We start from the raw sequence: 14,549 nt of genomic DNA on the forward strand, positions 1-14,549 counted from the left end.
TCATCAGCAACTAAATCATAATTCTTCTTAAGTTCAGTTCTCATGTTCAATTCAGACACAAGTTCTGTCTCTAGATCAGACAACTTCTTTGAAGTATCCAAAAATTTAYCTTCTAATTCTTTCTTCATCTTTTCAAACACTTTTCTTTCTTTCTCAAACTTCTTTCTTTCTTCATTTGAACTTCCCTTATCATTCTCCAAAGCAATGTCAAGCCATTTTTTTTTCTCAGTAAGCTCTTTGGCAATTGCAGCATGTTTCTTCACAGAATTTCTCTTCTCAAGAACAAACAACATTTTCTCTTCATCTAGAGCTTTTTGCTTTTGTTCAGCCTCTTTCTTTTCTTTATCAACCTTGGCTCGTTCCAAGATGATAAGTTGTTCAAAATCTGAAATTTGATTTAAAAGAAATTTAGCATTCAGCTCAAGAGAATTAATCTTATTTTCATAAGATTCACGTTCAATACAAAATCTTTTCTCAATTTCTATAATCTTATTCTTCTCTTTCTCCAAAACTTTCCTTTCAACATTAAAATCCTTTTCCGCTTTCAAAACCTTTTTCTTTCTCTAAGTTCAGTAGCTTTCTTAGCTCAATCAGGTCACTTTCAGACTTATGAGACTTATCAGTCAAGTCATCAGTTTCATCATTCTTTCTACCTGAAGAATTTCTTTCAACTCATAATTCATTCTGAACTTCTTGGAGTTTGTTGAAAAGATTTTTATTAGCTTTACTCCATATTTTCAATTCTTCATCAAAAAAATTTCTAACATTATCCAAAGAATTTTCAAGTTTATTGATTTGATACTTGGAATCATTCTCAACTCTTTCCAATGCTCTTTTATGATCGTTTTGTAAATTTGCAATAAATTCCACATTAGAATGATTCTCACAAAAATGTTTATGTATTTATCTTTATAGTCGATAATACTCTTCTTCAATCCACTCAACATTAACACTAAATCGCTCAATATCCGCTCAACATTAACACTAAATCGCTCAAATATCCGCTCAACATTAACACTAGATCGCTCAAATATCCGCTCAACACTAACATTAAATCACTCAAATTGTAAGCCAGAATCCGGTCAAACCCGCTCACGGCCAAGTTTAAATTGCTCAAAATGGTGTGTTAAATCGCTCAAAACTGTGTCCCTTATCCGATCGAGTCCTCTCACTACACTCGATAAATCGCTCACTGCATGAATATCTTAGTCTATTCACAGCAAGAATGAATTCCAGTCAACTCACAGCAGCAGTAAATCGCTCAACCAAATGTTGTAAAACACTCACACTATAAATCGCTCACACACAGCAGCAATAAAAGACTTTTAAATCAGTCAACACTGTTTCTAAAACAGTCAACTCACAGTTCACACAACTCATTACAAAGAGATAAACCGCTCAATACAAGCTGTAAATCGCTCAAACAAAACTGTTCACTATACAAGCTTTCTGTTCACTGCATGATATTAATCTGGTTACTGCATGAATGAAATCTGGTTACTGCATAGCAGTCAATTCACAGCTGAAAATAAATCTGCTCAGGAGGTATCTGATAAAGAAATAAATCGCACAAATATTACTTGAGCTTAAATCGCTCAATGTGCAGTCAAGAAACCGTTCAAAAACTAACAGCCTCTTAATCCGGTCAGCTCAAGATATTCTGTAAATTACTCACAGCTGTCAAGAGAAAGAGCTAAAATCGTTCAAGTTGCTGACTGTTAATCACTCAACAGATGCTGTAATCCAAAACAGTTTCAAAACACAGTCAAGTCTGTACATTTAATCTGCTCACTGCATAAAGACAAACTGTCAACTTAGTTCCTTATCCGGTCACTACTTGGATGTAAATCGCACAAAGACCAAGATTGAAAAAGTTAACAAGGTGATAAGCAAGCTAAATCGCACAAAGTACAATTTCTATTATCCGGTCCCTGCATGCATTATAAATCTGAAGTTTAGTTCTTTATCCAGTCAACACCAGCTGTAAACCACTCAATGTATAAAACCTTATTCGCTCACTGAATGAACCTAATCCGGTCACTTCAAAGCTGTTAAACCAGTCAAGAATGAGCTTAAATCGCTCAGGATGATGAGCTTAAATCGCTCAGGATGATGAGCTTAAATCGCTCAGCTCACAGATTCAATCCAGTCAAGACAGCTGTTCTTAAACCTGTCAAAAGCAACTTAAATCGCTCAAGCTTTCTTTATCTGCTCAAACTTCCTACTGCATGGTATGAGACCTGTGAGAATGAATGTTCTAACAATATTCAAACAGAAAGTGGACCAAACAAAATACAAAACAACACTCAAACACAAAAACTTGCAAAAACTCTAGAAAAAAATGGATCAAACTAACTTTTTTTTTATGAATTTTCTTAAAAACGAGAAGAACTTCAAAAACAAACAAATCTCTTCAAATCTCTAAAAACGATGATTAATACGCAAAATCACAAGAAAAACAATGAATCATGATGTAAAAACAAACACTACGATCACAATTTTAACAACAAACATCCATAAGATGAGAGATTTTAAAAAAAATTTGATCTAAAATGAACAACCAAGAACAAAAAAAAAAAAATTGAAATTCCAGAAAAAAATTGTGTAGATCTTGATAATTTCTTCAATCAATCTTCCTGCAAATCAGCTCTGATACCAATTGAGAGTCCTCTTTAATGATCAATCTTCATAAAGCTTCATAGATTCATGGCAGATCTGATTATCTTCATTCAAGAACATAGAAAGAGTAAAGAGAGAAAGTCAACACAACAAATCTAGTCAAACTTTTCAATACGTAAAAATGATTTTACAATATGGCTCCTACACAAAATTACAAGATATCACCCTATTTATAGGGTCAAACAAGACACAAGGTCAAAGTCAAACTATTCTAAAGAAAAGTCAAACACGATGACTTTTACATAATTATAGACAAAATTAACTTTCAAGACGAATACAATTATATACTGATTTTCAGTCCTAACAGCGATCAAATGAAAACCACCCATATTTGTACAAACCGTACAAACCACCCTCATACATCGACTTCATTGTTTAATCTTATGAAATTTTTTTAATGAAATTGTTTCATATAATACTTTTTTTGATTAATTTGTTTCATATATGGTTATGAAATTGTTTCATATAATATTTAATGAAATTTTAATGAAACTGTTTCATGTATTTTTCTAAAATTAAAATAATGAAGATGTTAATATCCATGATTAACACCCTCCACAATAAAAATGGTTAATCAACCTCTCATAATTACAAAAAAATGAACAAAATGAAAAATTATGATTGGTTGAATGAGGTTTTCACGGTTGTACAAATTGAGTGGTTTTTATTTGAACACTTCTCTCTCTCTCTCTTTATATATATATATATATATATATAGAGAGAGAGAGAGAGAGAGAGAGGAGCGATCAAATGAAAACCGTCATCATTTGTATAAATCATATAAACCAATTTCATTCATCCATTTTCTTGATCAATGGTCAAGATTAGTTTAGTTTATATTAGGAAGTTAAAAAAAATTATTTTTTAATTGAAAAAAGGGCAAAATTGTGAAACCGTCTATATCAATAAATCGGGTATAATCATCAGTTTTCTTAATCAACCCCATTTTGAATAAAGAAACAATATTTTTAACTATTACATTTAACGAATGAAATGATTCACAGCATTTTTTACGATACACAAATCAACGTCTTTCTAGAGGAGCCATCGGTCATTTTCTCAGAAGATGGATCCGTTTCAATCTTATTATGAAATGGTTTTCCTGTTTGCCTATTAAACACATGTTCTTAACGTTAACATCTCAACCGTTTACAATAACCATTCCATGAACCTGTTTCACAACTTATAACACCTAAAAATACTGCATCCACCATACCATACAAATCAATAACCACTAAGTGAACCAGATAACCTGGGAAAAAAACGAAACGATTTCATCAACAATTGTTGATAATGAAACAATATTATCCAAGAATATATTTTGTATCCTAGTATATTATGCAACGATTTAAACCATAGATGAAATGATTTCATGAATGAAATGGTTTCACAGTTTCATTAATACACAAATCAACGTAATGCTAGATGAGACATTTGACATTTTCATGTTTTCGGTAGATGGATCCGTTTCAATCTAATTATGAAATGGTTTCACTGTTTGCTAATTACACAACATGTTCTTAACGATTATGAAATGGTTTCACTTTCGTTATTCACCCATTTCATCGACAAAGTTTTTGCAATCCGAACACGTTTCATAGCATGAATCTGTTTCACTAATATTTATAGTTTTACCGGTTTATGAATCTCTGTTTAGGATCTGTTACTGATTTTGTGGATCAATCAATGTAAGCTTTTGATCTTCATATTCTTACTACGTATAGACCTATAACATAAATAAACATATTTAATTTTTAAAATACGAAATTAAATAAACATTTACATATTACCATTTCTAACATTTTCTTTATTACGTTTCTTTAATTAAGATCTCTTAATAACTTCCATATTTAATACAAAACAATGTAAATGACAATTCAACCCTTAATGATTAAATTTAATTAAAAAATAAAGGAATTTTCCTATTGATCGAAATCGGTTTACACGGTTTCTAAGAATTAGACTTTTTTCAACAGATCCCTATATATATAGACAAGATCAAATGTTAACCAAAAATTTTGTGTTAACTTTGCAAACCATGTCAACCAATCAAATTACATTCTTCTATTAGGTTTTTATCATGTTCACAATTTAATTACAAGGCTAATTCAGTAAATTGATTGGCTATGTAACTCCCAAACAATTAATGGGGAGTTACAAATCATAAAATCCCAAAAAATATGCATTTATAATATTTTTATTTTTTTTAATCTTGATCTTCCATGTTTATTGTTTTATAAGTTTTTCATTCGTAGAGGAAACACGGTAGTAAGATCATCGATATCGCTCAAGCTAATATGGATAAACGCAATGAAAAAGAAAGCGACAACATTGAGAAGATTAATATGGTTCGAAGTGAAGAAATTAACCAAAGCGAATGTCTTGGTAATGGATTAATATTTTTGTTAGACTCGTTTTAATCGAAATTATGTTCATTATGATGTATTGTGTTTTTTGTAATTCATATTGCCTTGATAGCTTTTTTCTTTAATTGCATCACATGTTCATACAATAGAGGTTATGAAGTAGAAATTATGGATGTCCATTTTCTGGGAAGTAGAAACTGAGCAGCTGGTAAATCTTATTGATACAGTAACCATGTAGTAGAAATTATAGAGAACATCCAATTAAGATCATAAACATTAATTAAGAAATTATCTCTTGTACTACATTAGTGTAACAAAATAATGAGTAGGAACACTGTATGCACCTGATTCAAGGCAACATATGCATATCCTTTATGGATGAACACTCTGCGACTAGCCACAAGTTCTGGAACTTCTTCAAATGGAACATACATCAATTTAAATGAAACTAACATGAAAATGGGCAACTAAGACTAGCAAATAATTGACATATATCGTTCAAGTAATCAATAGTAAGATCTCCATCTGAGGTATGTACACACTGCACATATAATAAGAATCGAGCCCCAAACTTTAAACATGGCCCCAGAAAAGATAAACTTTTCAACTTGTGAACACGATATGAACATAAATTCAGCAATGTGAACCTTCAGACAACCATACATACACATCTCGTGTTATATGATATCTTCTTTATTTTAGGAACAAAAGTATAGCTATATGAGCACGAGATGAACACATATTGACGAAGATGAACACATCTACACCCATTGCTGAATTCCTGTTCATATCGTGTTCACAAGTGTTCATCATATATGTGTTCATACGGTCACTATTTTCATCATTTTATTATGTTGATATGTTCACACTAAGTTCATGTACATACCACCTGTTGTTATGTGTCAATTTCTGTTCTTAAGTTACACAAGGGTTCATATAGCTATAATGACGTTCCTAACACAAAGAAGGTAATATATAACACGATTTGTGTTTGTATGGTTGTTCATATATATTCTCAAGTTGTTGATCCCGCACTTGTATAAACACGTTCTTCATAATTAAATTGTTCATGACATGTTAATGTTCATATGTTTACACACGACCAATTTGAAATGTTAACAAAAGTTGAAAAGCTGAATATGGTCGGTCGTGTACGTCGATTTGTGTTAATAATTGCAAACATTGTCCTCCAGTTGTTATTTATAGGTTTATAATTTTTCAATAATATATACTTAATCATCACCACTGTTCATATTTGTTCAATGGAGAGAAGAGATTATATAGAGATTGCTTGGATGCTGCTTCATCAAACAGGGGCTGGCTTTCTTATTCGAATCTTAAGTTTACTTATTTTAATTATTATCACAATATGATTATGTTTACTTAATCATCACCATCTTCGATATGCTCATATTTGATCATGACATGGTGAACAAAGCATACAAACATGTAACCAGCCAAAAAACTAATTTCTCTTCCATTTAGAGTTGATTCACCATGAAGCCAGAAAACCTTATCTAGAAAATCATATAAGATACATAAGTTGAATCAGGTTCCGTCATTATAATTTATTGCAAGGAAATATACCTCGAACCAAACAAATATATTTTTATCATTGTTGCAGTTGATTACCCCAACTATGTAATATTGATGTTCATTGAAGTTACAATATATGATGGTATCAACAGGTGTTCCCATGCTTACACCTTCCGAACATGAAACGGAGTACGATGTCGGAGAGTGTTCAAATGGAAGCAAGTATTTTATCCCTAAGGTTGTTGACGAGCTTAAACCAAATATCAACTTACAATTCGTATATATAAATGAAGCAGAAAGATGTACAGGATGTATGCGGACAATGCTGGGTTTGATGTTCGTCTTCATGCCAAAAAAAAAACAAGAACGGAGACCTACAAACAAGATGGTTTGTATGTAATAGGGAGGGAACACCAAATAAAAAGATTTTAGATTCTATGGCTATTCAGTCTAGCGAGATGAGATACCGTAATACGAACTTTAAACGGTGTAGATGCAATACATGTGTAAAACTTCATTTGACAAAGGATAGGTCATGTTATGAGATATACGAGTTTGTTGAGGCACATAATCATGCGTTATTCAATACTAATGATAGACGTTTCTCAAGAAAAAATAGACAGATGAAGTCTATGAATTTCAAAAATGTTCTAAATAGCTCGAGTTACAAAGTCAGTGCGATAAGGGCTCGCTGTATACAAACGACATTGAATGGTGGATTTGAGCACAATCGATGTTCTGAGATCGACTTTAAGAATTTTAAGAGAGATGAAGTTGCCTGTGTTGGGAAAAAGGACGCGAAGATGTTGATCAATAAATTATCCAATAGGCGAGATATTGTGTACGGTTATTTTTTCGAGTACAAGTGCAATGATCAGAAGTTGAGTGCCATTTTCTGGGCAGATGAGGTAGCTAGAATTAACAACAAAGAGTTTGGTGATGTAATTTCGTTCGATGGGACGTTTCGCACCAACAAGTAAGATTTTCAGGTTCAACCAAATTTTTTAAGTTGGCTACTCATCGGTATCATTTTATAACTGTTCTTTTATGTTCTAGCCATGTGATGATTTTTGTTCCTTTTTTGGTGGTTGACAATCACAAAGCTTCCGTTGTTGTCGGATCCGCGTTAATAAGTGGTGAGACGATTGAAAACTTTACATGGGTTCTAAGAGCTTTTCTAAAATGCCATGAGAAGCAACCAGTTTCTGTGATTACGGATCAATGTTCGGCAATGAAGCAAGCTATTCCGTTGGTGTTTACGGAAGCCAAACACCGACTATGTATGTGGCACATCATGAAGAAAGTGCCTTCTAAAGTAAGTACACTTTAGTAAACCGTCTTTTTTCCCATGTAAAGGTGAATGTTTATAGGTTCATATTGAGATCGATATGTCCGTAGGTTAGTGTCGCCCTAAATCAAGATCCTGTGTTCAATAAAGTTATTAACAAGCTCGTATGGAACATACATGTTGGCCCATCGGAATTTGAGACCAAGTGGCAAGAGATGATCGAGCAATACAATTTAGGTGGTGATCCGTGGTTCGTAGAAATGTATGACATCGGTGCATCATGGATTCCGACATTTTATAAGGACACACCTATGTCTGGTCTTATGAAAACAACATCAAGATCTGAGAGTTCGAATTCGTATATTAATATATACAAATCATATTGGTTTGATTTGGTTCAATTTCTTAATAATTATGACATTGCTATAGAGAAACAAAGATACAAACAAGCTGTGCATGAAACAATAACGAGGACCATTTATCCAAAGTTGTTTACCCCTTTGCGTTTAGAAAGTCACGCATCAGGTATATACAGTCGAAATGTGTTCTTTGACATCCAAAAGGAAATAAAGAAGGCCGTTTGGTGCTGTGGTATAGGGACGGTCGAATGTCAGGGTGATTTCAAGACGTTCATCATAACCCACAAGAACAAGAAATCATCTGGCAACACAACGTATCTGGTACTATATTCCTTACACATAAACTAATGTTTTTATTATTATTTTCATTTAAGTTCACCTGTTTGTTTTATCGTAAACTAATGTATTTATTGTAGGTATCCCGTAATTACCCAGGCAACACGGTTGAATGTGAGTGCAATCTATTCACGCGTAACGGGTATTTGTGTCATCATGCATTTAAGGTTCTAATAAACGATGAAGTTGATAGTATTCCGAACCAATATGTTTTACGTCGATGGAAACAAAAATTAGTTCCGGTCCAGATACAATCCGCCAGAGTTCAATATAGTGAGGTGGATACGGAGAAGGATAAGTGTATAATTGATGTCTACTCCAAAGTCGACGACATAATAAGTATCGCCCGGAATGATAAATCTATATTGTGTAGATTGGAACAGACTCTCAACAAATTCATGGTTGATATCAAAGAAGAAGTACCATATGAAGACCCATCCAAACAAAAGTTGGATGCGATTAGAGATCACCTTGGTGTTTCCATACAAGGTGACGTGGACATTCTACCACCATCTAGAATAAGAAACAAGGGTTGTGGTACTGGTAAAAGGTTGGTAAGTGTGTCTGAGAAAATACAGTCTGTAAGCAAAAAAACACGGCGGAAATGTGCGACCTGTGGCCAACGTACCAATCGTGACTCACACAATTGCCCCGAATTGATAGATTAGTTAGTATTCCAATACTTTGAAATATTATCGTTTCGGTGTACTTTGTTGTCGTCAATCTTACATTTCGTCATGCGCCAATTTCAGATTATATCTTATTACGATTGGCATATATCATCTATGTTTCATTTCATTCCAAATTATAGATGTTTGAAGCACTATTTGTTATTTACAAGACAAAGTAATAAAACCACCCTAAATGCCTTGTTTCTAATTACCGAATCTGAATGATTGTGTTTTTATGAACAATGTTGTACTTTATTGGCTATTATTAGGTTCTTGGATTACTGAGTATGATTTGGAAGTTCAAGATTTTGTTTTTGGAGGATCTCGAGAATAAAACTGTTGTTTTTGTTTTTCAAGTTTTTGATTTGTTCGAAAAATTATTGCAAAAGTTGATTGTGGCTGACAGTAACTTGATTGCTATATCAGTTGATGGAAATAAAGTTTTAGGATTTGTCTGTTGTTCATCAGTATTATGAAATTTATTGTGTTATTGAAGATAGAAGTTTGAATTTATGATGTATGTGCTCAATTAACCATTTCTTGTTTTTTTTTTAATTTTTTACATTGTTCATTATGTTTCAGACATGGGATATTTTGCAAGGCAGTGTGCTAAAACTCTTGCCTGATATGTCAAAATGAAGTAAATGTATCGCATCATTACAAAGGCAATATATGGGATCAAGTTTTTACAATTTAAGCAAAAGGTAAGATGAAGTGATAGGAGTCCAGCTTTCATTCACCTAATAAATTCATACTTTGAGTTTTATAAGGACTGATTAATCATCATTTTAAGGTGTAAGGTTTTACATTACATACAACGTATAAATGACGTCATATTGACAATCTGTAATAATGAGATAGTGACACACTATGTGTATTGTCATGATAACGCAAGATCACATTGTTTCTAACAACCCGGTGCTAAATCAAACATCAATGATCACTTAATTAAACAAACACAAAAATGTGAGACCAAACATGACATGCGTTTATGTCTGAAATTGTGACGCTACCACAAATAACCAAAAGGTAGAAGTTTCAAAAAACAATGAAACTTCAATGTGTCACCACAACTGAAGTTAACATCTACTTCATTCCCCGATCTACTAGTGGGACACCATGATTTTTTCTAGCATTGTACGATGTCTCCATCAAAATGAACCATTCAATATCAGCTACGATAGATGTCTTTCGGATATTCTCATCATTGAGTAGCATTTTCGAACAGTATTTGGTTCTGAGATCCTTCAACTGTCTCTTCTGTTTCGTGCTCTCCTTATCAAGACCACAGTCCCATTTCACTATATCTCCTCCAAAGAATGTCTCCATGTATCACATTAACATTACACCACAGTCAACCGTATTCTCATGAAATTGCCAACTTGTCTTGATATGATCCTGATCCATTTCCGCGTATACCTTCTAGGCCCCATGCCCCTCTTTCAGTAGGTGCATTATCATCATGTCTTGCTGCATACATAATAAAAATTACAACTTAAACATATGTCCATATTGTTCATACATAATATAAGGAAACATTAAATTAATTTACCAAGACTATAGTTCTAGAGCCATATATATCATTAACTTTGCCAGCCCGATTCTCACTGTCTATTATGGATATTGATGGGTGCTTTAGATCGAATACTACGATGTAATAGAATGATGGTTCTACAACCGCGAAGAAGACCTACATTTTTGAAAAGCCGTGGCTAGATGATACCATTTGAAGAAATTTTTAAGAGCATACGTACAGTTTGTAACAAACTTAATACATTTACCAGATCAATGTTACGCATACTAATCAATTCTTTCTCATTATCGATGCACCTCGTGATGTTCTTCCTGAAACTATCTTACCTTTGATTAATATTCTAATCTTGATCTCTAATAATATGATCCAACTGCGCAAAAAACAACGCATAAGGTATATTGAAGAGTATGAATGATTACTATAGCAATTACATGGACGTTTATGAAGATAATATTACCGAAATATCTGTCTGTACAAAATAGCGCCTCAGAGACTCATTGGTCCTCAACCTTTCCTCTCGGTTAAGAACCATTGCCCACCCGTCTATAATTTTTTTTGCAAACCATGCTCTAAGTTGCAAGAGATTGCATTATCTGACGTGTAATTGATTTCCATTTCGGTGTCATGAAAACTGGCTCACTACAGGTTTAATTCGGTAGGTATTAATATCCAAAAAGACAACATTATATGGTTGTTACTATATATAATAAAAATTGGACAATCAAACTTACAGAATCCCGCTAATGCCTCTTAATATCCACTCCTGCAGCTTCCTTTCATCACTAGTCACATCGAACGTGACCGCACGTGTAACATATGGTGAACATTTTAAAGCTCAGTTCTGGATCTCTTTTTGGCATTGTAGATCTCACATTTTGTTCTCTAACTCCTGCTATCGAACTACATACACAAAAGCAATAACTTGTTCCTTGGATGGACTTATTCCCAAATCAAAAGCAGGTGCCTCGATATCTACATAAGAATCAATGTCTCGCACATCATTATCCTAATGATACTTGTCAAAATGATGTCTATGTGCATGTGTGTTCATATACCTAAATTTGTGTAAGTGAATGCACCTGCTGTTCATAAAATGGGGGTCATGTGTTCATATATTACTACAATATTCTTCTAGTACGTGTCATGAACATTTTTCACATATAATATGTGTATATATGTATATATATTTGATAAACATTGGATCGAGGTGACATTAGTAACATACGACAAGAAACTTGGATATCAAAGTACCTGTTTGTGACCGTCTACAATGCTTACTGGTCCAAGGTTCACATTCATCCACACTCCTACTTCGAACCCTCCCAACAATTTCCAATGGTGATTGTAACGATGTAAGCTTCACTTTTTCCGATGGGTTCGGGTTTGTGTAAACTCCCTTTTCTTTTGATGTGAGAGAAACTTTCTCGTTTGATGCCCAATCAACTTCCGCAATCACGGTTGGGCTTGTCCAGAATTCTGATAATGGTGATAACATACCAGGATCGGATGTGGTGGTCATCTTCCAAGGTGTTACCTCAACAAGTGACAATTCTTTAACATGTTCCACTGAGCCTGTTGCAATCTTTGAACTGAGTGTCATTATTTAATGCTATGCCACTACATTGACCTAGATCTTGTCGGGACTCCCACATGCTCCCTTTAAACATGCTTGATAATTGATGTTTGAATTTGTCAAAAGCTGTGTCACCGGGAAAACGTTCCACGTAATATTGCAGCATCATGTCTGTCTCCGACCTTGAAGAACACAGATCTGCAATTCGCTTTCTCATGATTATTATGCATTCCTAAAAAAAATGCATGAACCTTAAAGCACAAGAAACACATAATAATTACGTATGTGAAAGCATCAACTATCATGCAGTCAAGTTTGTGTGTTTGATGTTCACATATTCACATATCTGGATGTTCAACAGACAATGGTAGGATCAAATTGAACATAGGATGGCATAAAATTTGGAAGATTACCATTTTATGACAGCCCAAAAATTAAAAATTTTATCAAAGCATGGCACTACTTATTACAAGCAGCTGATTCAAAAGAACAACCACTATGAAAATAGATTGTTGACAGTTAAATGCAACCACTGTACATATAAACACCAGTAGCCAGAACAGTATCCATATCATGCATGAGATGAAGCTCGTGTATCTGTTTTACAAGCTACGTGAACAGTTTGGATAAGTGGACATCGTTACTATGGCATGCACAACTGTTTTATGTTCATATCTACATATAACAGTTGTTTCATATTGGATTTCATTATCAGGTTTCATAGTTCTCAACCCAACAACAACAACTTTAACAATAAGATCTATCAAGGAACTATGTATCAAATTACACATCAACTAACACGCATATATGTATTTATCAACGAGTGAATATACATGTTTATTTACTTTTGTATTTGGATAGATACTATTTTTCTGCTGCCGTTAGGTAGTGTTCTTCTTACGCATTTTATGCGATGTTCAACAGGTGCATCTACATGATCATATACATATTTATTTGACAAATACTATGACTCTACCTGTCGCAAGGTTATGTTCTTCATAGGAGTGCATTCCAGATATCGTTTGTGTTCATATCTGTTTATAGCAGCTGTTCCGTTTTGGACTTCATTTCAAATTTTTAACAAACACAAGCAGGTATATTCATTTCAAATCATTATAGATAAAGCGATATACAATTATAGGCATGTGTGAATCTTTAATCAGCTCGGATGAATTATTTGAATGTTATTCTTGTGTTTTTTTTACTACCATGAAATTTGTTCTTCCATCTCATCTTGATGGATCTTCCAGGCATTGAATGTTAAATTGTTGAAAGCTAAAGAAAGAAATACGAAGAGGGATATTCGAAAGGAGCTCAAGATGCTTTCCAAAGAAGAGCGCAAGAAGCAGCAGTTGGCTGTGACAGATGTAATAAAAAAAATGCAGATGTTGTTCTAACCACACTGACAGGTTCATTGTCGCGAAAATTAGGTGGCAGTTCATTTGATGTCGTGATAATTGATGGAGTTGCTCAAGCACTTGAGGGAGCTTGCTGGATCGCTCTACTAAAGGTAACGAAGCAAAAAGCTTTTATAGAGCATTGAAGAATATTACTGCCTTTCTCTTATAATCCCCCTAGCCCCATTACTTCACAACCTAAGAAACTATATAAAATCTTGATTCCATCCCTTATCTATCATGAATACTTATAAATAGATTTGGCCATAAGTACATTAACTATTTCAACCTTCTAGACCATTTGGGCACTTTCAGTAGGTACCAAAACGAGTACGTTATCTAAAAATGGAAAGGGCACCAATTATTTCAGTGCTGATTGGGTATTTAGATGTATATGACTCCAAAGAAGACTTTTATGGCATGGAGCATGAGTAGATCTAATTTGGTTTTACAGGGTTCTAGGTGTACACTTTATGGGGACCATCTCCAACTTCCTCCGATGGTCAAGAGTGTTGAAGCTGAGAAAGACTCTCTTCGAGCGCCTTGCTGTAACACCCCCAAATCCATACATTGCATATAACACATATTTCATGTATAGAATACATGTTTTCCCCCACATAGGTCCTTGATACAAGAGTCTATAATGTAAAATACGCAACCCAAAATTTTTAAAAGTACATGTTCTTGCATCCTAGCATCTATGCTTCCAAAACAGCTAAGCACATAGGGAAGTAATTCACATAATGCTCTTTCCCTTATTATCATTACATGCACACATATTTTGAAAACACGAAATGAGGGTTAGACATG

General features: G+C 33.8%; 1 protein-coding gene and 1 pseudogene across 1 annotated transcript; both read left to right on the forward strand.

Moving 5' to 3' along the window:
* Positions 1-7,018: 7,018 nt before the first annotated feature.
* On the forward strand, positions 7,019-9,874 carry LOC112524830 (protein FAR1-RELATED SEQUENCE 5-like). The gene is made up of 6 exons (XM_025134777.1): positions 7,019-7,557; positions 7,638-7,896; positions 7,980-8,549; positions 8,645-9,118; positions 9,505-9,702; positions 9,818-9,874. Exons 1-6 carry the CDS (start codon positions 7,019-7,021, stop codon positions 9,872-9,874), a joined length of 2,097 nt encoding a protein of 698 aa, XP_024990545.1.
* A 3,457-nt stretch (positions 9,875-13,331) lies between these two features.
* LOC112524831 overlaps positions 13,332-14,549 on the forward strand; it is a 14,213-nt pseudogene continuing 12,995 nt past the window's right edge.

The sequence above is a fragment of the Cynara cardunculus genome (assembly GCF_001531365.2).
Source record: "Cynara cardunculus var. scolymus isolate 2C chromosome LG 13, CcrdV1, whole genome shotgun sequence".
Lineage (NCBI taxonomy): Eukaryota > Viridiplantae > Streptophyta > Magnoliopsida > Asterales > Asteraceae > Cynara > Cynara cardunculus.

Bases quoted from the DNA above. Each gene is read 5' to 3' on its own strand.
- LOC112524830 (XM_025134777.1), top strand. From the start codon at position 7,019: ATGGCTATTCAGTCTAGCGAGATGAGATACCGTAATACGAACTTTAAA. The intron at 7,897-7,979 runs GTAAGTACACTT...ATATGTCCGTAG, and splicing joins TGAAGAAAGTGCCTTCTAAA to GTTAGTGTCGCCCTAAATCA. The intron at 9,119-9,504 runs GTAAGTGTGTCT...GGCTATTATTAG, and splicing joins GTGGTACTGGTAAAAGGTTG to GTTCTTGGATTACTGAGTAT.